Genomic DNA, 27171 nt, shown 5'->3' on the forward strand with positions numbered 1-27171 from the left:
TTCCGCCCGCCGAAGACTTTTTCGACCACAAAGCAGGCGGCCAATAGGAGGCCGTCTTTCATCCCTCCCCCACCGCCGACGAGCATCAGCGTCGCGAGATGATGGGGCTCTGGAGAGAGGCCAGGGGCAGTGGTCCATTCCCCACAATGCAGTGCGGTGGAACCTCTGCAGGCCTTCCTCTGAGGGACTTTGGTTAAGACCAGGCTTCAGGCAGGAATAGAACAGGCCATTTCTCAGCATACCGCAAAACACAGTCGCTTCTCCACCACATTGACACTCTTTAAAGTGCACATGGAGCCCTTCAGCAGCAGGCAGTTTCAGCTTTAAAGAAATGAAAAATAAACCACCAGAACATGTGTGTGCACACATATGTATGCATGTAGCTGTGTGTGTATATACACATGCACATATATGTGCATACACACACACACTTTATAATTATAAATATACATGCATACATACATACGTACATACATATATAATTATATATAAATGTGTATACATAGTTGTGTATATGTATACAGGTATACGCACATATATACATACACGTGTGTATGTATACATACATACGTGTGTGTATTTATGTATATATGTACGTATGTATAGGTTTTTTAAAATATCAAACGCATGTATGTGTAATTATGTACAAGTCAAAGTCTAGTTTATAAATATACAGTATTTATTTAAAATATCTCTGAACTGCTGTCCATGAAGACATTTCAGTGAAGCATAGAAATTTCGATAACTTACACCGGGGATGTAGGGAGGCAGTTGAGGCAGAGCCTCTCCACGAGAGTCCTTTGAAAAGCACCCAGTGTGAGGCACCCAAGCACCCACAACCCACCTGCTCCGAAGGGTCTGGGGTCCAGGGTCACGTTCCGCACGTGGGTTGTGGGTGCTTGGGCACCTCATACAGGAGTGGTGTTTTTTGAAGGACTCCAGTGGGGAGGCTCTGCCTCACCTGCCTCCCCGCCCGCTGCATGTCCCTGATTTGCACAAAGCCAAAAACAACACCCAGAAAGTTAACAATACAGCAGTGAAGTCGAACTAATAATAATAGTACAGATCGGGGGTGGCCAACCCATGGTACACGTGCCACTAGTGGCACACGGGCAGTTCCTAAATGGCACATGCAAAGTCAGTTGTCATTAGCTCCAAGACTGAGCAGACGGTGCTTCACCTGGCATGAAGCCCAGAAAGGGAGCAACAAGGCCCAGGAGAGGGCTGAAGGCCCAATTCTATCATATTTTCCAGTGCTGGTGCAACCATGCCAATGGTGCATGGACTGCATCTTGTGGTGGGGAGGCAGTCCCAGAAGCCTCATGGGAACATTTGTTCCCTTACCTCAAGGCTGCATTGCGGCTGCACCAGTGCTGGAAAATTGGATAGGATTGGGCACTAAGTTAGCTGAGCAGAGGCTCAGTTGATCATGTGGGCCAGTGTAACCCCCTAAGTAGGTCTGGGGAGGGCTGAAATAAGATGGAGTGGCACGTTCAAGATTATGTATATAAAAAGTGGCATGTGATGTGCTGTGGGTTGGCCATCTCTGGTATAGATAATACAGGACAGATAGTACAGTATGTTGTTATAAAAGTTAATTCTTTATTAATATTATTAATATTGTGTATAACAAAAAATTGTGTGTGCACAGACATGCATCTGTGTGTGTGTGAGAGAGAGAGAATTCATGCACCATTATTCTGACCAAATAAAATGCAAAATAGCTGTCATTCACCACAGAACCAGGGTATTATTAAGAAACTCCTTAAAGAAAAAAAATTAGAATATTGGATACCTAAGCACTGGAACTATTAAGAAGGAGAGGGGAGATAACAACAATAGCAACAATAACAACAATAGGATTAAAAATCCTAATCTTTTGATGTTAATTATTTTCCTCATAGAGAATATGCATCAATTTCTTGCAGTGCAATACAATGTATGTCTACTCAGAAGAGAGTCCCATTGTGTTCAGCTAGTTGACTCCCAGGTAAGTGTGTACTGTATAGGATTTCAACTTTGATTATTATGCAGTTCTGTCCTATGCCTATGTACTCACAGGTATGTTCCACTAAACACCATTGTTGGCAACCTTCAGACTCAAAAGACTATGGTATCGTGCTCTGAAAGGTGGCTCTGGAACAGCGTCTAGTGTGGCTGAAAAGACCAATTTGGGAGTGACAATCCCTTCCACACTGGGAGCAAGTGCAGTCTGTCCCTGGTCTGTCTCCCTGGCTATGGGCCTTCCTTCTTTGCCTCTTTGCCTCAGACTGTTGGCCAAGTGTCTCTTCAAACTGGGAAAGGCCATGCTGCACAGCCTGTCTCCAAGCGGGCCGCTCAGAGGCCAGGGTTTCCCACTTGTTGAGGTCCACTCCTAAGGCCTTCAGATCCCTCTTGCAGATGTCCTTGTATCGCAGCTGTAGTCTACCTGTAGGGCGCTTTCCTTGCACGAGTTCTCCATAGAGGAGATCCTTTGGGATCTGCCCATCATCCATTCTCATGACATGACCGAGCCAACGCAGGTGCCTCTGTTTCAGCAGTGCATACATGCTAGGGATTCCAGCACGTTCCAGGACTGTGTTGTTTGGAACTTTGTCTTGCCAGGTGATGCCGAGTATGCGTCAGAGGCAGCGCATGTGGAAAGCATTCAGTTTCCTCTCCTGTTGTGAGTGAAGAGTCCATAACTCGCTGCAGTACATGACTCGCATGCAGTACATGCAAGTACATGCGAGTACATGGGAGCCCTGCTGCAGTACTAAACACCACGGGACTCTTATGTTGTAAGAACATAAGAGCTTGGTTGGATGAGACTAATGATCTGTTCAAGCGTCTTGCTTCCAGCAATGGCCAGATATATATGTCCAGGAAGCCCACAAGTAGAGTGTGAAGACCACCAGCACCTTGTATTCAAATGCAGACTGCCTATGGCAGTGGTATTCAAACTGGAATGTCGCAACACGCCAGCCTGAGGGTCCTGGTCCCTTTCCCCTTAAGGGGCGGGAGCAGCCAGGAGGCAGGGAGGAGGCAGTGGCACGATTCCCAGGATTGCGCACTTGGTGCACTTGCCCAAGCCCCCTGCAGCCCCCCAGGGGTGCAGGGAGTCCTGCGCGACCTTCGGCAGGCCCCCCCGGGTCAGGGAAGGTGACAGCGGAGCGATTGCACCCCGCTCCGCTAAACCAGAAGCAGTGCGCGATCGCCCCACTTCCCCTTTTGACCGGGCTGCAGGGACTGGGTCCCTCCAGTCCCTGCAGCAGCCGTCCTGGCTGTGGGGAGTCGGGCGCGAACACCTGCAGGGCTCCACCGGTCAGGGAAAGTAAGAGTGGGGGCGATTGCGCCTCCCCCCCACGCCCCCCCCACGCCCGCAAAGACTTACTGCGGAATTCAAACTCCCTGCGAGTTTGAAAACCGCAGGCCTATGGACGTGGAGGCTCCATTTAGACATCATTGCCAATACCTGATAGATCTGTCCTCTGAACATTTTAGTCACATCTTAAATCCACATGCCTGAGGGCCCAATCCTACCCAACTATCCAGCTCTGGTGTAGCCACAATGCAGTCCCATGGTAAGAGAACACATGTTCTCATACCTTAAGAAGGTCCCAGTGACTGCCTCTACATCACAGGATGCAGCACACCCCCCACTGGCGCAACTGCACCAGTACTGGAAAATTGAATAAGATTGGGCCTTCAGTTGCCCTTTTCTAGACTTACAAGTGTGATTGCAGAATGCTGGAAGCAGAATGCTGTATTGAACAGACCCTCAGGCTACAATCTTATATACACTCACTAGACAATAATAAGTCCCAGTGAACTCAGTGGATTTGAGTTCAAACATGAATAGGCCTCTGCTTTTAGGGTTTGCTATGGTGCTGGTAGTGTGATCCAGCAAGGCACATGCTGTGGATAGTGATATTGTCTAGAATTGATTGAACATTGTGCTTTGCAAGAAAAATGAAACAGCTTCCAAAAATGAAGATGAAGGAACCATGAATGACTTTTACAGTCTAGTTGGAAAGTGTATTAGCTCGCAGTGGTGTGCTAAGAATGGGAGAATGAAGTCACTGAACCCAACCTCTCAACTCTTTAAAAAGAAATACTTCATCTAATTGCTTACAAATGTACCCATTTGCAAACCCCAGTCATTCACAGCCCATGGGAAGGGTTTAGAATGAAGCTTCAAAGTTTGCATGCTGCGGTCTCCTCTGCCCCAGATAAGATAACGCCCAACGAGAGCCATGACTTCTGCAGATAGGGTGGCCTGAGGTGAACTGCACTGCAGACACATACAGATGTCCAAACTCCAAGTGTTTGGAGAAAAGAGAAAAGAGAAAAGTGTTTGGAGAAAAGAGGCGAGACTGCTTAACTGTGTCTGATAGCAAAGTCCCTCACAACCTTTGCTCATGCTATTAGTAGCAGGATGGGTGAGAATTGAAAATAAATGATGAACTAGCAGGAGTTATATCTGCCCAAGAGAACACAATCTTTGTTCTGTGCTACGGCACCTGTTGGTCTTCCTTGGCCCAGCTGACTCAGCTCAGCTGCCAGTCAGTTTATGTGGCAAATGCAGAATGCAGGCTGTAGTGAGGCCAGCAACCTTAGTTTAAGTTTTCTCACTTATGCACAAAGTGAAACAGAGAGCCTTGGTTCGTACAGAAGGTCAACCAACTACCACAGACCAGCTTTTCCATACTGTCAAGTGAAATGTGTCAAACCAAATTAAATAGTTATTGCCTACATCTTGTAGAGTAGCACTGCAAGAAAGAGAATTTGAGGTTACAGTATTTTGAAAAAGGATCTAAGATGGTTCAAAATCTCTGAATCAGATTCCAAAAGTTAGGTTGCAAGGTTATACACACTTATCTGGGAGTAAGGGCACAATCCTAACCAGATCTACTCAGGAGTAAGTCCTATTCTGTTCAATAGGGCTTACTCTCAGGAAAGTGTGGTTAGGATTGCAGCCTGAGTCTCATTCAACTCAGTGAGATTTACTTCTGAATAAATACGATATGTAGAGGTTTGTGCTGTTAGTCTCTAACTGAAGCAGAGATTTAAAAAATAGTGAGAAACCAGAGCTGAACTCAATTTTTTAATGGACTGATTCCCTGGCAATGAATCACATGATAAAACAAGGAAGGTGCACACAGTTCTTTTGTGCCATGTATCAGCCACCAAGCAGTCTACTGGAGGTCTGGCAGGTGGTATATGACACTAAAGAAATCTTGGAAGCTTTCCCTGCCAAAGTGTAGTTCCCTCTTTTCCACCTAGAAATAAAATTGTCAGTTTTGTCCCCTGGCAGGGCTCCTGTGGCTTTTAACTATGGCACAACAAGTACAAATTCTCATTACCACAGGAACATAGGGAGGTGTCTTATCGGGAGTCAGACAACTGGACTGCCTAGCTCAGCATTGCCCATGCTGAGTGGCAGCAGCTCTCCCACATTTCAGTTTTTATCAGTCCTATCCAGTGCTTTTTTTGTAAATAAAAAGGTGCAGGAACGCACAACTTGTTAATCTTTATTTATTTATTTATTTATTTATGTGCTTCCCCCCTAAAGATGAACTTACTTCTTAGTAGACATGCATAGGATTGGGCTGTCAATCTCCACATCCCCTTCCCCCTAGCTATTTTTTCTACACATGGGGAAAAATACTATACAGGTGCACTTGTAGCGTGTAGTATGTAGTGTGGCACTACTTCCAGGAGAGGAAGCAGTGAATGGATTCCGAAAAATGGCTTACATAAGTTCCATGTAATAAAATTACTCTAAGCAACTGTGGGAGTAAGAACAAAAAAGGAATTCTTACACGAGAGGGGTCCTTAGGTGCACACAGAAACAGCTACGTTTGCAAACAAGCAATTAAATATGGTTTAATTCAGGTATCAGAATACTCTGTGTCTTTGGGAAGGCGCTTGGCATGCAATTGTATGTTCTCTGCTGCCCTGAGCAGCTGCTGTGCATTGCTGGAGAGGAGCTGCAAATGCTGGCTGGCAGAGGGCATGCTTGTGGAGGAAGGACGAGGAGGATCTCTGGCAAGGCTGGACAGCACGTTGTACACACGTAGAATCCCTTTTCACCTGCCCTTAGCATGTGAAAACGGGTGCAGATATATATCTCTGCCAGGATTAAGACCCCAATCCTAGGTATGTCTACTCTGAAGTAAGTCTTGTTCAAGTCAATGGAGCTTACTCCCAGGAAAGTGCCTAGGATTGCAGCCCAAGAGCCCAATTCTATGCATGTCTACTCAGAAGTCCACTTTAGTGAATGGGGCTTACTGTGGATAGGGTGGCAGCCTCAAGGCCCAATCCTGTGCCTGTCTACTCAGAAGTCAGTCCCATTAGAGGTAGTGGGGCTTCCTCCCAGGAAAGTGTGGACAGGACTGCACCCTCAGAGTCCTTCCTCTGCCTGTCTACTCAGGCTGCAAGGCTATGACACTTTCTTGGGAGTAAGCCCCATTGAACACAATGGAACTTACTTCTGAGTAGACATGCTTGGGCTCTCAGGCTGCAAGGCTATGCACCCTTTCCCAGGAGCAAGCCCCACTGAGCACAATGAGACATACTTCTGAGTAGACACACCTAGGCTTGTGCTGCAGATTGGCACGGGGCTGCACCAGCCAGCTTCCTTCCCCTCCTCCTCCACCAAGCCAGTACCTGAGCATTCCGTGGGTGCCGCAGCCCATCTCCCTGGCTGGCTGGCTGGCTGGCTGTCCATCCTCCTCCTCAGCGTCGGCCTGTGTACCCCCATGCCCTCCACCGGCTTGGAAGCTGCGCTGGGAAGCAGAGCGCGGGGGGAGGGGAGGCAGGCTGGGCTCAGGCGAGAGCTTGGAGATGGGGCAGGAGGGGGTCGTTGTGCAGTCAGGCAGGGGCCAGGCGCCCGCCTACCCTGCACCCCCCAGCGCCCACCCAGCAAATGCCTCTATTTTGCTCCCCCCCGCCTGGAATGCCTCCAAAGGGGAGGGGCCCCTGCAAAAAGGTGCCGAAACTCCGTCCCCCCGCGTTCCATTAGAAAAAAAGCCCTGGTCCTATCTGAAGACCAGGGATTGAACCTGGAACTTCCTGCATGCAAAACAGGTACTGTACCATTGAGCTATGCCTCCTCCTCCACCTTCTTGCTAAGGGGAAAAAAATGCTACCTGCTGTTGTTTTCTTTATAACCCCTGCTAGGCACATAGCTTCTAAATGTACAGAAGTCCTGCCTGAGAGGAAGGGGGGGGCCACTATTCTTCCAATCGTCCCACTTCCAGTATGTGGATAATAGTACTGTACCGGCTTACCTTACACTTACAGAATTGCTGAAAGGATTGCTAAACTAAGCTTTGTGCTTTAAAAAACCTAAAATGTGTTATTTCAGTGTTTCTTAATGTTTGTCCTCCGCTGTACTACTTCACATGGTCCACCTATTTGAAGTACCACTGGAAGTAACTGGCAATGACATAGTTGCCAGTTATTTCTGGGTTAAGAGGCCAGATGCGATGTGACAAACACCAGTAAGAGGCTCAGGGTGCATGGGAGGGCTTTATTGAGCATGGAAAAGCATGCTTTGGAGCTCTGCCCACTGAGCCGACCCTCCTACTCTTATTTGTTACATTGCAGTCCTGGTCTTGCTCTGGGTGGCAGGTGTCCAGGGGTCAGCAAGCATCAAGTACCACTGGTGGTACCGGTGCCACTGGTTGAGAAACACTGCATTATATGAATGCTTAGATTCCACCAGCCACAAGGCAGTGGAGGTTTGAGATCAGAGTTTTCCTTCTCTCAGATGAGCTGCCTTCCCAGGCTGACGAGTCCCATCTACCTGTTTAGTGCCTGTTTAGTCGCCTCTTACGACAAGTACATCCAAACTGAGGGCCTATTCTTATCCCCAGCCCCCAGGGCTTCAGGAGTCAACCTTGAGGCAAAATCCGGAGCCGGAGTCCCTGAGGCAGTTCATGGCTGAACACAGTCATGTTCTGGCAACTCCTGCGACACTGCTGGAACCAACCGTATTGGCCTCTGCCTTTCCATCGGACCATTTCAGCGACGTGGAGAGGGGGATTTGCTGCATGGGTAACAGTCTATCCTCCATACCTACTTTACCCAGGCTTCGCGCACTGGAGAGGACACTGTTCCAGAGCCACCATTCAGAGCGTGACACCATAGTCTTCCGAGACTGAAGGATGCCAACAACAGATTCCACCAATCTATGCATATTTCTAACCATCTTGTACTACAGTTCTCTGGATTCTTTGGGCTTTTTGCAAGAAGCAGCTCCTGGATCTGTGTTGACTCTGGAGTAAGTTCCACTTAGTGCAATAGGTCTCTGTGCCTGCAATCCTAACTACACTTTCCTGAGAGTAAGCCCCATTAAACAAAATAGGACTTACTTCTGAGTAGACCTGGTTAGGATTGTGTCCTTATTCTTATAGGGATCCAAGAAAAAAAATTCAAGAAAAAAGCCTGTTTAAACCTGCAGCCACCCCCAGAAAAGGGCCAGTGGACAGAAACTATCCCCTCTCTCCAATGGGAAACACAGGCATTGTATCTGAACTGAGAAAGTTAGGCAGGATCCATACTACAATTCCCAGAGGTCCTTGAACTTGGGAAGCCATGACAGTTAACCCTTAAAAACCTGGATGGGAAGTACAACAGATTGAGAAAAAGCAGAGAAAGTGGGAAAGGATCCAAAGGAAAACTACAATTCCCAGAGTTCCTTGAAGTTGGAAAGCCTTAACCCTTTAAAACCTGATGCTGGTGCTCTGGGCCTATCACAGCTTTGTTCTCCATAACCTTTCTTCAGAGACCTGGGCTTTTTACAGGAAGCCATGCCGCTCTGCACCGCCCACGGCTGTCCACTCTATGGTCTCTACTCCCTCCCATCATCCCAGAGGGAACTCATGCCGCTTAAACCTTGCTTTCTATGGTTTTCTCCCGTAAGGCCTTTCTAGGCCATTTTAAGGAAGTGATAGAGTTTTACTCATGCCGCTCTAGGCTTTTGCTCTCTATCGTACTCCTCCCCTCCGCCTCCATCGGATGGGCGGGGCTTCCAAATTGTCACATGTTCAGAGGTGGGCGGGGTCGGTCCCTGAGGGGGGCGGCAGCGCCGCTCGTGAGCTCAGTCAGTCAGTTGCCTCAAGTTGGTCAGGCAGTAGAGGCAGGGACGGTCATGGAGAAGCCCCGGCGGCCCGTGGTGGTGACGGGTAAGGGGGGGTGTCCAAACAGGGGTGGTGAGGGGGTGGGGAAGAAGAATTGGAAGGGGGGAAGGTTTGTGTGTAGAACTTTAGTCCCCCTCTAAACTCTCCCCCCCGAAACTGGAACCCCCCCAAATAGTTCCCTAGCATTTTATGGCCCCTTTAAATAAAGCAGCTTTTTCAATGACTGTCAGTATGACCCACGTTATTAACATAAGAATATATATGTATGTGTGTGTGTGTGTATGTATATATGTGTATATATGTGTGTGTATATATGCACACATACATACATACATATACATATATATCTGTGTGTATAATGTATAATAATTAATACAAGTCTAAACTCTTATATATCAGTTAATTATATTAATTAATTTGACCCATCCCTCAATGTCTTGCTCCCCCAGCTGTGGTATCTCTCAAGGTGTCCCATTCTGATCTGACCCTCTAATACCCTGCAAGTGTTTCCCCTTGAATGAACTGCCCCCCCCTTCTTGGCTTGTCTTGCCCTCCCCACATGCATGCACACACTTTCCTTCTATAGCTGTCTCTAACTTATCCAGGGATGTGTAGTGGGTGGGGAGGCAGGTGAGGCAGAGCCTCCCCACCGGAGTCCTTGGAGAAGCACCGGCGCCTCACATGGTGGTGGTGCTTCTCAAAGGATTCCGGCCACCACACATCCCTGAACTTGCCGCAATCAGTAAGCAACCCCTTTCCCTCATTGTGTTCCCACCACTTCCAATCCCTTATTAATATGCCCACACAACTATTTCCTTTTTTTCCCACCCAATACAAAGTCTGCCCTCTCTCCCAGCTCCCACATTTCATATTCTCCTCTTAATCCTTAACTTGTTTCCTGATGGCTTCAAACAAGCATTGAAGTAGAAGGTGGAATGTGTTGGTTTTTTATTTTTATTTTTTGAGGGGTTGGACAGAGTGCTTTCTGAAAGTCTGTGTTGGTGGGTTTGAATGATAAGCAATTGTTTGCATGGGGAGGAGGCGAATCTTCTGGTGTGATGGGGAAGTGCTTGTTTTCTGTGAGTTTTATAGGTAGGAAGTGATGGGGACCTGTTGACTTAAAAGATGTATTTTGTGCGCTGTTTTAATGTTGTGCTACTTGTCAGTAGCATTAAAGGATAATATATTCTGAATCTTTTCAGAGTAGTTTTGTTTGCCTTGTTAAAACAGTCAAGTTGCTTTTCTGGGAAACCACAATTTAGTTTGGAGTGTAGTATATGTATTTCTGTGTAGCTGAGATATGGAATTTCCCTACAGTTTGTGTGGGGGAAGCTAGCCCTGGCATGGCGGCTCTGCAGCTGAGCCCCCTGGCCTCTTGGGCCTCTTTCTGTTCCTTGCAGAAAGTCTGGCGGCAGCTGGAAAGTTTGGGGTCAAGGTGAGAGGTCTTTACATTGCATTTTCCTACTCTGTATGTACTATCCTGATTCCTGATATCCCAAGTTATGCTCTGGAAAGGGTGTGTATGAGTTTGTGCACAGCAAGAAACTCTAGTTGTTCCTGAATGGTTCATTCACATCCTGTAGCAGTTATGTAGAATTGCAAATTTGTGATGAAGAGGAGGGGCAGAGCTGAGAGAATGAGAGGCCCTTCTTGTAAAGTCTTGTGGGGGGCACAATAAAGGGGTAAATGTGGAGCAGGGAAAGGATGGGAATGGCCTTTTAGATTGAAAGAGAGCAACTTGGAGCAAAGGCTGGTCCACCTGCCCCGCCCCATCACAGCTCAAGTTGTGGTGGTGGGGTGGTGCCCTCTTGATCCGTTGGTGTGGCCTTAATTAGTGCTGGAAGAGTGCCATTGGCTCTTGGCAGAGGAAGAGGTGCCAGGAGTCAGTGCTCTATAGCAGAGACTGAAATAGGAGCCCTCAGGCAAGCTGAAGTTGTATGTGCGCACCGCCTTCTCTAACGCTTTGTCCTCTCACACCTGTGGAACACAATTCTTGCAGCACACTCCGGTTGGTTCTTGAGACGCAGCTGTGTGTGTGTCAGGATAACATATCTTCTCAAAGAGTAGCCTTTCCTTTTTTGTATCAATCTTGTTGGGCCACAAATGTGCATAGAGCTGTGCATAACATGCACTCATGTGCAACTGTGCTGTTAAGATAATTCTGTAAAAATCTGGCAGCTGGTTTTCAGCTAATTAGCCGCAAGGCCTCTAGTTGAGAGCTTGGCCTTGGAGCTCCAAAATGCTCCATTGAATTCTTATCTGATGGCAACAGGCTTGAAATCTACGTCCCTTGCTCAAGAAAAAGGGAGCACAAAAGAGCCCTCTTCTGCCTTGGTGGGGGGAGGGCTAGGCTGTCTTCACTGTTGCTGCTTCTGTCTTAAACACCTAAGTTATGTGGCAGGCACCTGTAAGACCTGCAAAAATTCTATCCATGGAATATTGTTTGCATTAGCAGCTAAGTTTTAATAGACTTTTTAAACTAGCCTTCCAAAAGTGAGGGGAAGGACTCAGGATGCCTACTTTTGCGGAAATTACAAAAGGATTATTTGAATAAATAGGCAAGGTCTGCACACAGCTGGTTGCCTATGGTGAGTTGGGATGGCTGTCCAGGTGATCAAACCTGAGTAACTTTTTCATAAAAGTTGTTTCTGTCTCATTCTCCCCCTCTGTTTTAGACTGTATGTGACCACAAGAGGTATGTGCAGTCAAGGAAACAATTGAGAATTAATCAACTTATTTGCAGACTTCTTCACAAAGCTGAAATTGCAAGTAAAACTATCAGGCAGCTAGAGCATCTTTCTAGTGAAGAAAGGTTAAAGTGTCTAGTGTTTTTTAGTTGAAAGAGAAAAGATGGGTATTTATAAAATGTGCAGTGTGGAGGAAGTGACAGGGAGAACTTATCGCTCTGCTATAATAGAACTTGGGGTATGGTCATTTCACAAAACTTTAAACAGTAGATTTAGGGTCAGCAAAAAGCATGAGCTACTATTTAAATTACATTTAAGAACTTTGCTGTGACAAGATGGGATGCATACCAGCTTTGATGGCATTTAGAGGTATTGGCCTTGATAGTCAAATGGAGCTTCTATTTTCAGAGACAGTCTACCTTTGAATACCAGTTGCTGATGGAAAACAGTGAAGGAGAATTGTAACCTTTGTTCCTTGCTTGTGGAGCCTCCTCCTGGAGCCTCTGGAAACAGCATACTAGGTTCAGTGGATTTTTGGTCAGAACCAATAGGATTCCTCTGACATTCTCAAATATTTTTTGTTAGCCAGGTTAAACTGAACTTGATTCTGTTCATCTGACCAATGCCCAGGACCAACAGGGCATCCGCTCCTGCACATTAATGAAAAATCTGACTTCTCATGTGGTCTCCAGCTGTAGAACAAAACCTGAAGCAGTAATAGCAATTATGGTTTACTGGTTAACAAAGTTACTCATTAGAGAGCTGAAGACCAGACCCAAGCATGTTTGGTGGGACTCTGTCGTAACCTTTGTATTTCAGGCATATTGTTTCGTAATTCTACTTTGTCAAAGAGAATTGTTTACTAAGTAAAAACTCTAGTATAGAGAAGAAAGCATTGAACTTGGACCAGGCTTGTGTTCAAATCCCCACTCTGGTCACTTGGTGACCTTTGGTCACTCCCCCTCTCAAAGCCTGGCTCTACCCCATAGGATTGTTGTGAGGCTGAAATGGAATATTGACAGAAGTAGATCCCTACTGGAACATATGAAAGGTCTTTGTACTCCAACATCCTGTTTCTCACACAGCCACTAGCCAGATTCCTCTGGAAGTCCCCAAGCAGGACAGGAAGGCAACAGTTCTCCCCCTTGACTTGTCCCCCAGAAACTGTTGTTCTGAGAAATACTGCCTCCAAGCATGGAGGTTTCACTTATTTTGACTTGTAGTCCTTGTTAGATTTAGATAGACTTAATTCTCTTTTAATAACGCAAGAAGAACCCTGTTGGTTCCAAGCAAAAGTCCATCTAAACCAGCATCCTGTTTCCAGAAGTGACTGACTAGATGCTTCTGGGAAACCAGAACCCAGAGCAGGTTATGGAACCAGCATCCCTTGCCCATTTTGTTCTCCAAGCAACTGCTGTTCTAAGGTAGACTGAGTACCTGAACATAGGGGTTCAGTTTATCCATTGTGGCTAACAGCCATTGATATACCTCTTCTCTTCTGTGAGTTTATATAATCCTATTTTAGAGCCATCTATGCATGGCCCAAATTACACATCATGTTAAATGTTGTTTTTTTTTGTGTGTGAGGTGGGGGGGGGTGTAATCAAGTTTGGGATACTGGCAAGAGCAAAAGGTTAAAGTGCCCCTTCCCACTTATGTGACTGTTGTTGATGAATAAAGAAAAATCCAGCATTTCTTGGCTGATGAACCATTTAACACCATGTGTATTTTGGTCCTCAGTTGGTCGCAACCACATCTTTTTTTTATTTTTATTTTTTATTTTTTAATAATGCTTTATTTATTTATCACAGATACAGGTAAGGAAAATTGGATAGACTTAGGGCTAGGACTACATAGGTTACACACGAGGGTGGTGGCCATCGATTACAACAAACATTAATCCACACAGAATTAATAATCAATACAAAAATTATCATATTCTTTAACCCAACTGGTTAGTACTTTAACATTCCATATTTTTCCTCTAACCTTACCTATCCCATCATAAAAAAACACACTTCAGACTTTTACTTATACACTCTTCTTACCACTAAACTAATCTCTAAAATAAAATCTTTCTTATCTAATTCTTAATTTCTAATATAACATCTAAAAAAGAAGTCTCCGATTGCAATGGTATTACCTCCTTCAATATCTCTTATAACATGTTATACATCATTTTCCATAACTATCCAATCAAAAAAGGCTTCAAATTTTTACTTATAGACTCTTCTTACCACTAAACTAACCTCTAAAATACAATCTCTTATCTGATTCTTAATTTCTAATATCACATCTAAAAAAAATATCTCCAATTACAATAATATACTTCACTTATCCACCACATATTTAACCCAAAATACAAATTTAATATTTTCTCCAAAATAAATTGAAATCTATAATTTATTTTATTTACCTTCTTTTTTATAAAATAACCCTTTTATTTGTCTTAATACCACTATAATTTACACCATACTTATATTCCAAAATTACAATTCCATCTAATTTAGTTCATATATTTACCACTTTAATTTTCACGATACTTATATTTCAAATTCCCTTTTCATCCACTTTAATTTAATCTAATTAATAAAATATTTATCTTAATACCACTTAATTTCCACAATATTTATATTTCAAATTTTCATTTGCATCTCTTTTAATTTAATATATTAAAAAAAATTCTATTTATTATTCAACCATTTTGCCCTTCTTATTGTTTACTTTGTACTCTGTCTTATTGGTGTTCCCTCTTAGTCCTCCTACTGGCTCTTCCACTTCTTCTTTTTCTTCTTAAGTCCCTCCCTCTGTTTTTCTTTCTTCTTTTTCATTCTGTTATTCTTGAATTCAATCCATAAATTCTTCCTCTTCTTGAGACAGCTTGCTCTCTGGACATTTCGTCTTTTTTCTTCCTTAAGATTCTCAGTTATTATGATAATTGCTTCTTCCATCTCGTGTCCCATTTCAAAATACTCCACTTCTTTAACTTCACCCAACATCTGATCCATTCTTTTTTCTTCTCTATTGTTTATAATCTGTTCCCGCGAGTTTACAAGGGAGGAGCTTATTTGCCCAATTTGTTCAGAGAGTTCTCTGACTTGTTGCTCCATTTCTCTTCTAAAATCCATCAGAAAGTCCACCAACAAGGCCTGACTTTCACAATCAACTTTTAGATTTTCAAAAGCCATTTTTATCAACACCAACTCAAGCCACTTCCTGCAGGGCTACTTTCTAATTTTGTATCCAGGGCTACTTTCCAGATTTTTATATCCAAAAAAAATCAATCAAAACCAACATTCAAATTAGGTTAGTATGCCTTTAAATGACCAAAAGAAGAAAAAAAAAAAAGTTCAAGCCTCTTGCTGAAAAACCAAAACCGAAAGTAGCAGTGTCCAGGCTTAAATAAATGTTTTTTGCTGGGAAAATGAAGGTAAACTTTATTTCCTTCGTTAAAGATTACTTATTTATTTCTCTTCTGTACATACCATTAAAAAAATATAATCTTGCACTTACTCCAGCAGGGGAAGTACCAATTCACCTATTCCCCCCCTGGGTGGCTAACGGCCAGCGTGAATAATCTTGAATTATCTCCTCCTCCTCCAGACTTCTTACTTACAGTTCTCAGTAAAACTTTTTAATGAGCCAAGTTCACTCACTCTTAATAGCTTTTCTTGCTGCGATGTTGTTGTATCTAGGCCGTGGGAGGACGGATTTTCAGCTTTCCGAGCTTCTCAAAGATGGCGCCCGGGATAGATATGCTTCAGCACAGAGCAAAACAGAGAGAAATCCTTGAAATTGCCTGTTTCTAAGGACCCCCCCCCCCGTTCAAGCTCTCAGCTCTTTGTACCGTCTTCCTGGCACCGAAGCATGCCTTAGTTGTTTAGGCACATGAAAACATATCTATTTCACAGTCTCTTCAGGAACCCCCAAAGTTCACTGCAACTTTGCTGAAGGTTAGCTCCGCCCCCCCGGTCGCAACCACATCTTATGGCTACATGTCCCATAAGCAAATTCTATGCTTGGTGAAAGACAACTTTCTCTAATCTTTCTATTTCCTGCCCATCAAGCTCAGCAGGCAAATACAGTACTCTGAGTTCTGGTTTTGTGAGAGAGAAAAGGCATTCCTTTGTGCACTGTGCATTGTTTTATGCTTCTTATGCATCGTGTTAAAGCATTTGGTAAGAAGCATGTTAGCTTTTCTTAGAGAAGGTGCTCCAACCCTCCCTGATGATTGATAATCTCCCTCCCATGTATACTGCCCTGCATGGAATATGAAACTTTGGGCCCAATCTTATCCAACTTTCCAGCACCAGTACAGCTACAGTGCAGCCCCAAGGTAAGGGAACAAATGTTTCCATACTTTGAGAAGACCTCTGTGACTGCCTCTGCAAAACAGAAAGCAGTGCATACCCTATTGGCATAGCAGCACCAGCACTGGAAAATTGGATAGGATTGGTCTGGTCTAGAGGGTAGAGCCTCCGTCTGCCTGAAGATAACATCCACAAGGTCGCCAGTTCGAGGCCACCGCCACCGTGCGACCTTGGAGCAGCTGACAAGTCGAGCAATTCCATCTGCTCTGAGCGTGGGAGGATGGAGGCCAGAATGTGAAGCCAGATCGGAATGAAACACCTTGAATGTAGTCGTTCTTGAAAGAAAGAACCTTCTTTGAAATTGTAAAAATCCCTATTTAATAAGGGATTTAATAAAGCCTGCCTATGTAAACCGCCTTGAATAAAGTCTTGAATAAAGACCAAGAAAGGCGGTATATAAATACCTGTTATTATTATTATTATTATTGGGCCCTCTGTTAGTTTAAAATTCTTTCGACATGGGATGTCCTGTATGTATGTTCTCAAGTGAGTTTGATCTGGACATCCAGGGCAAAGTTCCTTCAATTGGCATGGAGAGCAGCCTTCCCAGTAGCTAACAACCAAGTTTTGAACAGTCTTTATTGTGGGATGTGAAATAAAATGACTCTGGATCAGCTGTTAAATTGAGATTTTCTTATTTTTGTTCCACAGCCATCATTGGAGGAACTTAATGCACGCTTCTTAAATGGCACTGAGAAGGTAGAGAGAGTTTTTGGGGTTATGAGTGGTATAGAGAGAAACTTCCTGTGTTGCATGTAGGCACTGTCCCCTTTGGCTAACTCTACATGGATTCTGATCAGTTTGCATATCTATGTCCCCCCTGAACAGCGTCCTCCCCCATAAAAATCTGCTTCTGTTGTTGCAGGTTTTGGTCCCTTTGGAGAACATTCTGTCAATGCCAGCTGGATTGCGGTTCAGGTAAGGGGTTGTTCTGTCAAGTGCTTTACCCAGTGGAGTATTGCTGTGGTAGAACTGCTGTATGAGCTACTTTCTGTTGAAACATGGTATATATACTCTTAATAACTTGCTCCCATTTAATCCTGTTCCTCCCTAATGTGAGCAGCAATAAAGGCCCCAATAAACGTGCAGAACTCACCACCACAAGATGTTCTATGGCCTTTGGCTTAGATAGCTTCTCTCCTTTATAAGTCTGTTTATCAGTCATGATTAATCTGGATGGCTGTGTGGAACCACCATATGTAGAAGTCTACCTCTGATTACTCAATAATCATAATAATAATGTTTTGCGCACCCAAAAACATGGAAGAGTTGTTGTTTATTATTATTTACTTACAGATTTTTATACTGTCTTTCTCAAGATTTCTCAAGACACAAAGCAGTTTACAATTTGGCAGGCTGCTCTTAAACTCAGTTTTTTCAAGCTGGGATTTTTTACAATTATTGTTTTATATTAAGAGTTTAATATAGGAGTATATTATAATAAACTTTTTGGCAGGAGGGCCACATCATCTCTCTGACACTGTGTCGAGGGCCGGGGGGGGAAAAGAATTAATTTAAATTTCAAATTTGAATAAATTTACATAATATACATAAATGAATATATTAAAGACTGAACTTATATGAATGAATAAGTTCAAATTCATAAGCACTTTCTAACACAGAGAGGGGAGATCTTCAAACCTATTCATAAGCACTTTCAGTGAGGGGTTGATGTTCAGATCAGTTCATAAGCAGTTTCAGAGAGGAGGGATGTTCAAGGTGCTGCTGCCCCAAGGTTGCGGTTGTGTCGTCATCGGAGTACATGATATTACAACCCTTGTTTCATGGAAAACTACAAAACTCAGATCCAGCGAACCTCAAGGCAGTGAGGGAAAGCCAGACCCAGAGCTCACATGTCAGGCCAGCACAGACCCAAGTGAGTCATGGAATCAGGAGCCCCTGCAGGCTTGGATTTGAGCAGCCCTGTTCTATATTATCCCTCAGTTCTTCTCTATGTCTTGCTTTCAATGTGTGGTCATCAACCTGGCTGCACCAAGTCTTCAATTGCACCTTGGCCAGTTCTCAAGATTTACTGTTTCTTGTCAGCTGACTCCACCACATTCTACACATTCCTCCATCAGCGACAACTGGTCTCCCATTCAAGGCTGACTCGGGGCTGATCCTGCTTTGGATCTTCAGGCAGAGCAACAGCTGAACCTCCAGACCATACCTCCTGCCCCTAGAGTTGTCACCTTCATACCTTGCTTGTGGGCTTCCTGGAATCATCTTGTTGGCTACTGTGGGACTGAATAGACTTTTGGTCTGTTAGCGATGTAGAATTTCTGGAAATTTTGAAATCATTAAGGTTTCTCTTGTTTTCTTGGAAGAAAATTTGGGAAACAGTGGAAATATATATAATGGCATCCATTCTAAACCTGTCTTAAGAACATCAAATGATTATAACTGAGCACTTAATGTTTTATTGTTTGTTTCTAACTTTCATAAATATAGCAATAAATACAGTTGCCTTGGTGGTATTCAAGCAATATGCCCAGTGTTAGAGGTGAAGTTGCAAGCTCCTGCACCCAAAGGGACATAAGCATACTTTGCTTTTTGCCACTTGGGAAAAGAGAAAAAAAAAAAGCAAAGTTCAAAATGGAAACCATCGATGACTTATCAGCCAAAGAAAGTTCTTATTTAGACATAGAAACAGCCTCTTTTCCAGGCAGCATGATCCGAAAACAGAAGAAATGCTAAAAAAAAGAACTTGCAATACCAGGATGTGACAGTAGGATGACAGTATGCTTTGCAAGCAACAACTCATCTTTGAGACTTTCCTACCCTCTAAAGAAAAAATGAGAATGAAACATCTCTTGCCTCTGCCCCAGGAGCCAAAAGAAGCAGGTTCCTTCATCCCCTCCCGACCTTTCAAGTTTCTCCTGTTTTGCTTTGCTTGGGTAGTTTCTGTGTCTTTTGACTTGCTTTTACATTTCTCAAAAGCAGGCAGGGCAACAGTGGCCCAGCCCTTTGGGAAGAGAATAGATGATCAGGAAGGTAGGGGATCTAAACCAGGAGGACACCAGATTCAGGGTCATTGCTTCTCACCTCAGACCCCCTCAAGAGCTCTGCAGAGGAAGATAGCCAGTGGTCTGTAAGCAAGGCAGCCGTAGGTGCTTCTCCTGTGATAACGGAGCCCCCTGAGTGCGGAAATGCATTTTGGATCTGAGTTTTATAGGTTTCCTTGAAATGGGTTGTAATATCGTACTTTAAAAGCACTCATTCATTCTAGAAGATAATGCTGTTCATGTGAATTGTTCCTATTTTTCCTAAACTTTGTGATCTTTTTGTACTAAAAAATTACTTGGTAGAGGTCACTTTCCTTTCTGTATTTTTTTCAGGGCCTTTGCATCTTTTAGTCTGATTCTGCTGCGTAGTTTTTATGTTCTTATCTGCAAAGTGGCTTCCTTCAGCTGCTCGCTCCTATATGGTATTATCTGGGCTCCTGTACTGGAGTCAGCAGTTGTTAAGCATAAGGGGGAAACTCTGGCAGAATTTTTGGAGCTGTTTGTACTGGGCAGGAAATGGTTAATGAGCCCTTGGCCTATGTGTCAGCTTGTGGGGAGGAAGGTGATTGAAGTACATAAAGAAATGTATCCATGCTGGGCCAGGTGGGATGCCAGAGGGAGGCAGGGGAGGAATCCCTAAGGCTTCCTGGGTCTCTGGTTCCCCATCCCTGTAGTTGGTGGTTCTGTGCCAGTGTGCAACCTTCTTGGGAACTGAGGCATTAGGAAATACATCTGTGGGTCACACTGCGAGTTAGACAGGATCGGGACAAGCAGTTGCTCTGAGAGGCATCCATTGGTTCTTTCCAGAGCTCAGGCATCCCATCTATCAATAGATGGGAGAAGGAGAAGTTGTAGCAGAGATATTCAATCTCTGCTACAGAGATCTACAGCAGAGATTTTCAATCTATACTGCTCTGGGCCAGGGTATCTTAGAGATCGCCTACTCCCATACAATCCAGCTCGTCCTCTTAGGTCATCAGAGAAGGCCTTTTTACAAGTGCCACTGCCTAGGGAGGTACGTGGGGCGGCGGCAAGAAATAGGGCCTTCTCGGTAGTGGCACCAACACTATGGAACTCCCTTCCCCTTGACTTAAGAATGGCTCCCTCTCTTGAGACTTTTCTGCGAGGCTTGAAAACCCTTCTGTTTAAACAAGCCTTTTGAGTTCTCGGCCTTTTTAACATCTTTTATATTTTTTACAGGCCTGATTCTTTTATGATTTGCTGCTGCTCTATGCTCTTTTTACTGGACTATTTTTTAGCTGACTGCTGTTTTTATGATATGTGTTAATATGTTTTTATTTTAAATTATGTTTTTAATCTGTTTTAACCTGTTGTAAGCCGCGGGGAGAAAGGCTGGGTAAAAATAAAGTTTATTATTATTATCTTTTTTTGTCATGGCACACTGACAAGGTGCTAACACTGTCAAGACACACCATCAGTTTTTTGACAATTGACAGGGCACACCGCATTGCTGGCTAGGGGCTTGCATCCCCGATGGCACCAGTAATATATGACCCTCTCCTAAACTCCCACGGCACACCTGCAGACTGTGCCATGGCACAGTGGTTAGAAATCACTGAGTTAGATTGTGTTTTGCTGACTACCCTTCCTAAATGAAGGCTGCTGCTTAAACATTGTGGTAATATGAAGTAAAATATTTGTGGGGTGCCTGCTGAGGAAGCAGCTTCCACTGCGGTTGACCCACTGAAAAAAGGGTGCAAGCAAGTTTAGGTGGGAGAAGAGCAGAGGTGCCATGTGTCCCAGCAACAGGTCTGAACCTTGCAGTCCTATGTGACCTCACTGGCCTTCAGCGTATCGTGGACACAGACTTGGACAGACCACTACGTTTGTGGCAGATTCCTTCATTGCCCCAATAACTTTGTCAGTTTTGAAAGAGCCACCCGGACATTGTCATTTCTGTGATCACAGACTTGCACGGCTCCCTTTCTGGAATTCTTTATTATAGTGTGACAAGGCCTGGCTAGGGATTGTCCCAGCATTTGCTGGGCTTTGCTTTCACCCTGCTGGCTTTTCACTCTTGTCTGAGGGTACAGTGTTGGGTTCCTGAACTTGTTGGAAATACTAGCTAGCCCCCTTTATGCTGTTGCTCAGGATGGGTTGCTTGTGGGCTGCTACTGTGGCTCCAAGTATTACCCTTGCAGGGCCAAGGAAGGGCTATGACTAGCAGAAAGACTGAGCCAGGTATGCCTTTCCCAGAGTGCCCTGGAGGCAATCCTCTGTGTTTGGCCTCATTTGCTCCACTGTAGCTAATCCCTTGTGGAGACTTGGGGGTGGTGCATCCTCAACTCCTCCTTGTGGATCATGTGAGGAACTGAGATAGTCTTCTTGACAAGGACGAACCTTGTGTTCAGCACCTGCAATGTACATGTGCCAAAACCACATGCTCTACCCTCTTTTCTCCCACTCCCCAACTAGGTGCTTAAGAGATGTGAGGAATAAGACTGAGGAGGTCTGTATATCCTCTGGTATGGCTGAAAAACATGGAAATTATCTTTTCCTCTTAGCCTGATTGTGAGTCCTTCTATTCCCTTCTAGTCAGGAGCTCTGGGAATATTCTCCTCGAATGCTTTCAAATTAAATCCCAAGCCGTAATCAATTGCAGCCAGCTAATGGACAGGCAGCCAGATGTCTGGTACATGGCTGTGTAGGAGGAGGGGTGTGTGTGTGTGTGTGTGTGTGTCCTTAAAATGCTCCTGGTTATGTCTGTTGAGCCCCGGGGTGGAAGCAAGCCTTGTCTGGTGTGATCCTAGCTGCCAGCATCTAGCATGGAGCAGCTGGGAAGAAAGCGGCGCCTGTCTTTTGATCTTTTGATCCCTTAGCTCAAGGTGAACCACTTCACTGAGAAGACAAGGGTCAGTTTGCCAGCAAATGGGGAGAACAAACACCAAACACAGCGCTTTTTCTGCTCTTAAATCACCATATTGGATACATTCCTTTTGTGCACTTCATGCATGGCAGGTGCTCACCAGCTGAGCGGCGGCTCTTGCTTTGCCACACACCTGTTAATTTACTTATGGAATTCCTGCCACTAGACATGGTGATGATCACTGGTAAAAGGTAGCTTTTTGGAATGGACTAGGTGCATTTGTGGAGTAAGCTTATCTGTGACTGTTGGCCAAAATGGACTTTATATGTTCAGAGACAATATGCCACTATCTGTTGCCAAGGATGTACAGCGGGGAGAATGGTTAGTTTCATGTCCTGCTTCTGGACTTCCCAAAACAATTTTGCCGGCCACTGCTGGAAATAAGGTGCTGGACTTGATGAATTTTTGCTCTGATTCGTTAGGACTGCTCTTGTATTCCAGGCTTTCCCTTCTGCATCAGAAAGAAGGTTGCCTGCCTGCAATCCAAGGCGATGATTGTACTTTGCATTAAAAACTTTGTATTAAACAATTTGTTTCCCAGTTAATTACCTTAATCAATTAATCTAACACATTTTTGACTTAAGGCTGAAATCTTCTACACGCTTAACCTAGGAATATTGAATACAGTGAGAAGGACTTAGGAGTAAACATGAAAAGGAATATGGCAACCTTGCATTCTGTTTCAGATTTTTTTAAAAATGGGAATTCCTAGCTGATTTCTTAAAAATTTGTGGTGCCATCTCAGCTGAAAGTTTTCCCTGAGCCATGTGTGTCAGGGATTTGCTTTTCCCCACTGCTCTGCTCCAGCTTCAAGAGGCCCAGACAAAAAAGGAACAGCATGCCTTTAGAACACGTGCGAGTGAAGTATTGTACCCGTCTCAGACAGGACTTCATGGAGCTGAGTGGACACAAAGACGGGTGTCTGAGTTTCTGAGTCCCAGACGGTGTGATCTGCATTTTAATAGACGAAAAATCAATTAAACAATCTTTGTAAATCCTCCCTAGCTTGAGGGGGGCTAAGCGGACTCCTGGTTTATTACATTGTGGGCATTATCCTGCATCCTAAAGCTTTCAAGGAAGAAGGGGGGAAGGAACCCTTCTCCCCTTTCCAGTTCCTTTCTCTTGTTTAGGGATTTCTTCTTGTCTGTGTCCTTGGTTGAATACATACCCCAGCCACAGACTTGGCTGAGATGGGTGTGCTCAGTGGAACTTGGGGGGGGGGGGAATAGCTTAATCTTTGGCACAGCCAGGTCCTCAACAGAATTCTTGGAAATCAAAGTTGGGCTGCATTAAAAAAAAAAAATTATTGCAGGACTTAAAGGCACAGAAGTATAACCAAGGAGCTGTCCTGCCCCTGCAATCTATTTCCTTCTCTTTAAAATAAAACATGGTGGTTTGGGGGGGGGGGAACATTTTCTTTCCAGTTTCTTCAAACAGAAAATGTTCATGTGCAGGAATCGTATGCATCAGTTTTGCACATGTGCAGATGCTCCCTGTTCCAGAGTGGTACCTGCTTTCTTAGAAGAGAGGATTTTTTTTTTTTGTTCTGCAGGTCATTGGAGGCCCAGGTATGCCCCTTCAGACTGTGAAGTTAATTGGCTCCTGTACCCATTTTTTTCTTCCCCTCTTGAAGTGTGTGTTTTGTTTTTTTTCTCCCTACCCGAGCCAGAGGCCAGCGAGGTCAGAGTGCGTTCCGACATCCGTGCGGACAATCGCTGTCAGGCGTCTAGACAGACCAGATAAGGATATTAGAAACTCACAAAGCAGCCCATTGTGGGGAGGTCAGGGAATCGGTCAAATGCGTTCGTTTTTCTGTATTTGTCAGGTACGCAAGAGAGCAGATAAGTTGTCTGGGGGCCAAAGGACTGTTTCTTATAATTGAATAGAAATCTTAGATTTGATTTTAAAAATCTGGTACTTTCTAACTTTTAAAGTCTGTGTGTTGCAGGTTAGCAAAGTTTCATTTCTCAAAAGCAGCTTCTGGTTCACTCTGCACTCTTGTGAGTTCAGCAGATAAACCTTTCTGCATGCCTAATTTTAGTGCTTGCTTTTTTCGTTCTCACATTCTTATAGCAAGTGTTAAATTTTGTTTATTTTGTAGACTCCAAGATTGATTGTATTTGTGATGTGAGAATGTTTTAATTCCTTTTATAAATGAGAGCTTTATTTCTGTAAGTTGGGCAGGAGAAAAATGAGCACCCCCTGTTTGGATGAAAGCCTGCCACCAGTGGGACTGTGTCATGATTAGTCTGCTAGTCCTTAAGGTGCCAGAAGACCATTTTGTTGCATTTGCAGCCATAGACAAATGCTTCGATCCTCCTAGAAGCTGAGTCCTCATGCAGGTTAAACTTTATATAGTGGAGAGCCTGCATGGGAGGGTAGGTGTTTGGTTCCGGAACAATTATTCCCTTGTTTTTTGCATTCAACACAGAAGGAGCTCCCAGCCACTTCCTTCTGCTGCTGGTGTGATCCCAGCTGTATCTGTGTCATAATTCAAAAGTACAGAGAGCGAGGAGAGTACAGAAGGAGATGTATGGTGTGTTAGAATTCAGCTGCTTAATCTCGCTTTTCATTTTTGAAAGAAAGGAAGAATGTAGTGCTCATGATCCTGGAGATAAACTTTGAAGTGCAGGGTGGCACCTGGTGGGAGCTCAGAAGGCACATTACATAAGATTTAGCCTTTTTAAACCTTGGATTACTTATATGCACACAGCTTTACTTATAAACCGTTCTTTACCACCCCATTTAGGCTGTTCTCTCCTGGGAGGGGAATTTTTTTATCTTGGGGCCATAGCACAATGATGTCACATAATACATATCAAACCCATTGCTGATAGCCTATGGGGCTGTACCAGGACTCCCTTGTCGAAGCCTCAATCCTATCAACACAGTGCAGCGGCTTTGCAGTACATCACTGAAGCAGTGATCTGGGTCTTTTAGGGGCTAGAGACTTGGTGAAACCTGAATATTTCCAGTTTGCTGTTGAATCTATGGAGCACCTGATGCGAAGAAAGAATAGGGCACTGCAAAGATGTAGTGCTTTGAGTGAGCCTTTTTCTGCATGGTGATCCTTCTCATATGGCAGCATTGACAGCTTTCTTCCACCAAATCAGGCTCTTGATGGTACTGGCTGCTCTGACTGGTAGCACCTCTCCAATATTTTTGGCAAAGAAGTCCTTTTCCCAACTTGTCTCCCAAAAATTCTTTAATTGAAGATTCTGTGGATAGAACTTGGACCTTTTCCCTATAAAACAGGTGCTTTGCTGCTTTGGGTGCTCTTGATAAACATTCAAAGCTACCTTTATACTGAGTCAGACCCTTGGTCAAGTCAGCTACAAGTCAGCTTTGACTTGCAGCAGCTATCAAGAGTCTTTCTGACCTCACTTGATTCCCACCTGAGGTCTTTTATAGCTGGAGATGTTGAGGATTGAACTTGGGACCTTCTGCACACAAAGCAGGTTCTCCAGCACTGAGCTGTCACTATCAGTATCTGTGGCCTTCGCAGTTGTTTGTCATTTGTTGGTCCACCTAGCCCGGTATTGTCTCTTCTTATTGGCATTAGTTCTCCAAGTGCTCAGTCAGAGAGGGGTCCCTTTCCCAATGCTTCTGTATGGGATCCTTTTTGACTGGCGATTTCTGGAACTGAACCTGGTTGCATGCAAAATGTGACCTTTACAGCTGAGTCTTCGATCTCCATGATGCCTGGCTGCTATAGCTTGCCTCTGTCCATTTCCCCCTCCTCTCCACTGGTGGAATGGGGAGGGCTCAAAACGCTTCCCTCCCGCCCCATCTTTGCTAATGAATCCAGACGCTTCAGACATGGATCAATAACGGCGCACTGTTAATACCCAGAATTGCCTGTGGAGCACCAGCCAAGCTCCTTGATTTATCACTGTTGATTTTCCCGGGCCTTACTGGCCCTCACCTCCTGCCTCTCCTCTCTCTTGTACCGATTAGTAATCCTGTTTAGTTTTCTCTGTGCCTTGCTTTAAAAAAAGGTAATGGTGATTATTTAACCTTTTTATTGTGGTTTTTCAAAAGGTCTTTAACTGGTACTCAATTTTGAACATTTTCCCAGCAACCCCTATATCAAAATTTGATTCCCTGTGAAAAAACAGAGTAAGGGGGAGAAAGAGGGGGAAAATAAGGGGAATAAAATGGAAAGGAAGAACCTTTAACTTGAAACATGGTGGTTGAGTTTTATTTTGCTGCAAAAACTGAAAGTGTTTTTAGGGTGGCAATCTTGTAATCGATTAGATGAATCTGTGAAAAACCTTCTTAATAGACTTATAAACGTACCTTGGGCAACACTTAAAAAGATGTTAGTTTTTAATATGAGAACTTCTAAATACTTCAGATGGCAAGCACCATCTTGGGTATTGCCCCTTCTTTCTTGCACGTGGGAAGGAATGCCTCTTTTGGGACAAGGCGTTCCCCCTTTTTTCGCACATAGAGTCCTTCCTTCTGACTGACACTGTCAGTCAGAATAGCCCACATCAGGCTAGAGAGTCCCAAAATTTGACTTCATAAAAGTCAACTTCGTATGTGCAAAGTTTTCTTGGGGGGAAAAAGCCTTGCTTTAATAGCAAGCTCCTTGAGATTTGCCCTTAGCTGCTTTTCAACTGCACCCCTCCCTTAAAGTCCAAGGGGCTTTCCCCTTGCTGCCAATCTGACAGAAAATGCCTTCTGGTTTTAACTTGATACTTTCTTAAAAACAAGGGGGGATCCACATGTCTTGCTTATACTTCTTCACTCCCAAGTGAAAACGACTGAGGGCCTCACCTGGAGGGGGCATGCATCTACCCCCCCTTCACAAGACTCAGGGGGGCTGAAAACAGCTGCTCTTTGTATGCAGGCCTAAAACTCAGAGGAATTCTCTTCCACCCCACCTGCACATTCCTCCCTTACAAAAAAAAAATCCTCCTGCAATATCTGAAGTTCAGGAAGGCTGCCTCTACTGTGTGAGAAATTTATCTGTATTTCTTGAGATCAAACTGACAAGTAAAAAAGCTTGTTTTAATATTTTTAGCAGACTGATGGCTGACACAGCAGTCCTGTTTTGTTGGGGCTCCCTCAGCTTGCCAAAAGAGCGTG

At 44.3% G+C, this 27171-nt stretch overlaps 1 protein-coding gene across 1 annotated transcript in view; it reads left to right on the forward strand.

The window, feature by feature from the left end:
* Positions 1–9055: 9055 nt before the first annotated feature.
* PGPEP1 (pyroglutamyl-peptidase I) overlaps positions 9056–27171 on the forward strand; it is a 28723-nt gene continuing 10607 nt past the window's right edge. The window contains exons 1-2 of the mRNA XM_066636324.1: positions 9056–9173; positions 17051–17103. Coding sequence (XP_066492421.1) covers positions 9140–9173; positions 17051–17103 — 87 coding nt within the window. The 5' untranslated portion in view covers positions 9056–9139. The remainder of the gene's footprint in view (positions 9174–17050; positions 17104–27171) is intronic.

This window comes from Tiliqua scincoides, chromosome 8 (assembly GCF_035046505.1).
Source record: "Tiliqua scincoides isolate rTilSci1 chromosome 8, rTilSci1.hap2, whole genome shotgun sequence".
NCBI lineage: Eukaryota > Metazoa > Chordata > Lepidosauria > Squamata > Scincidae > Tiliqua > Tiliqua scincoides.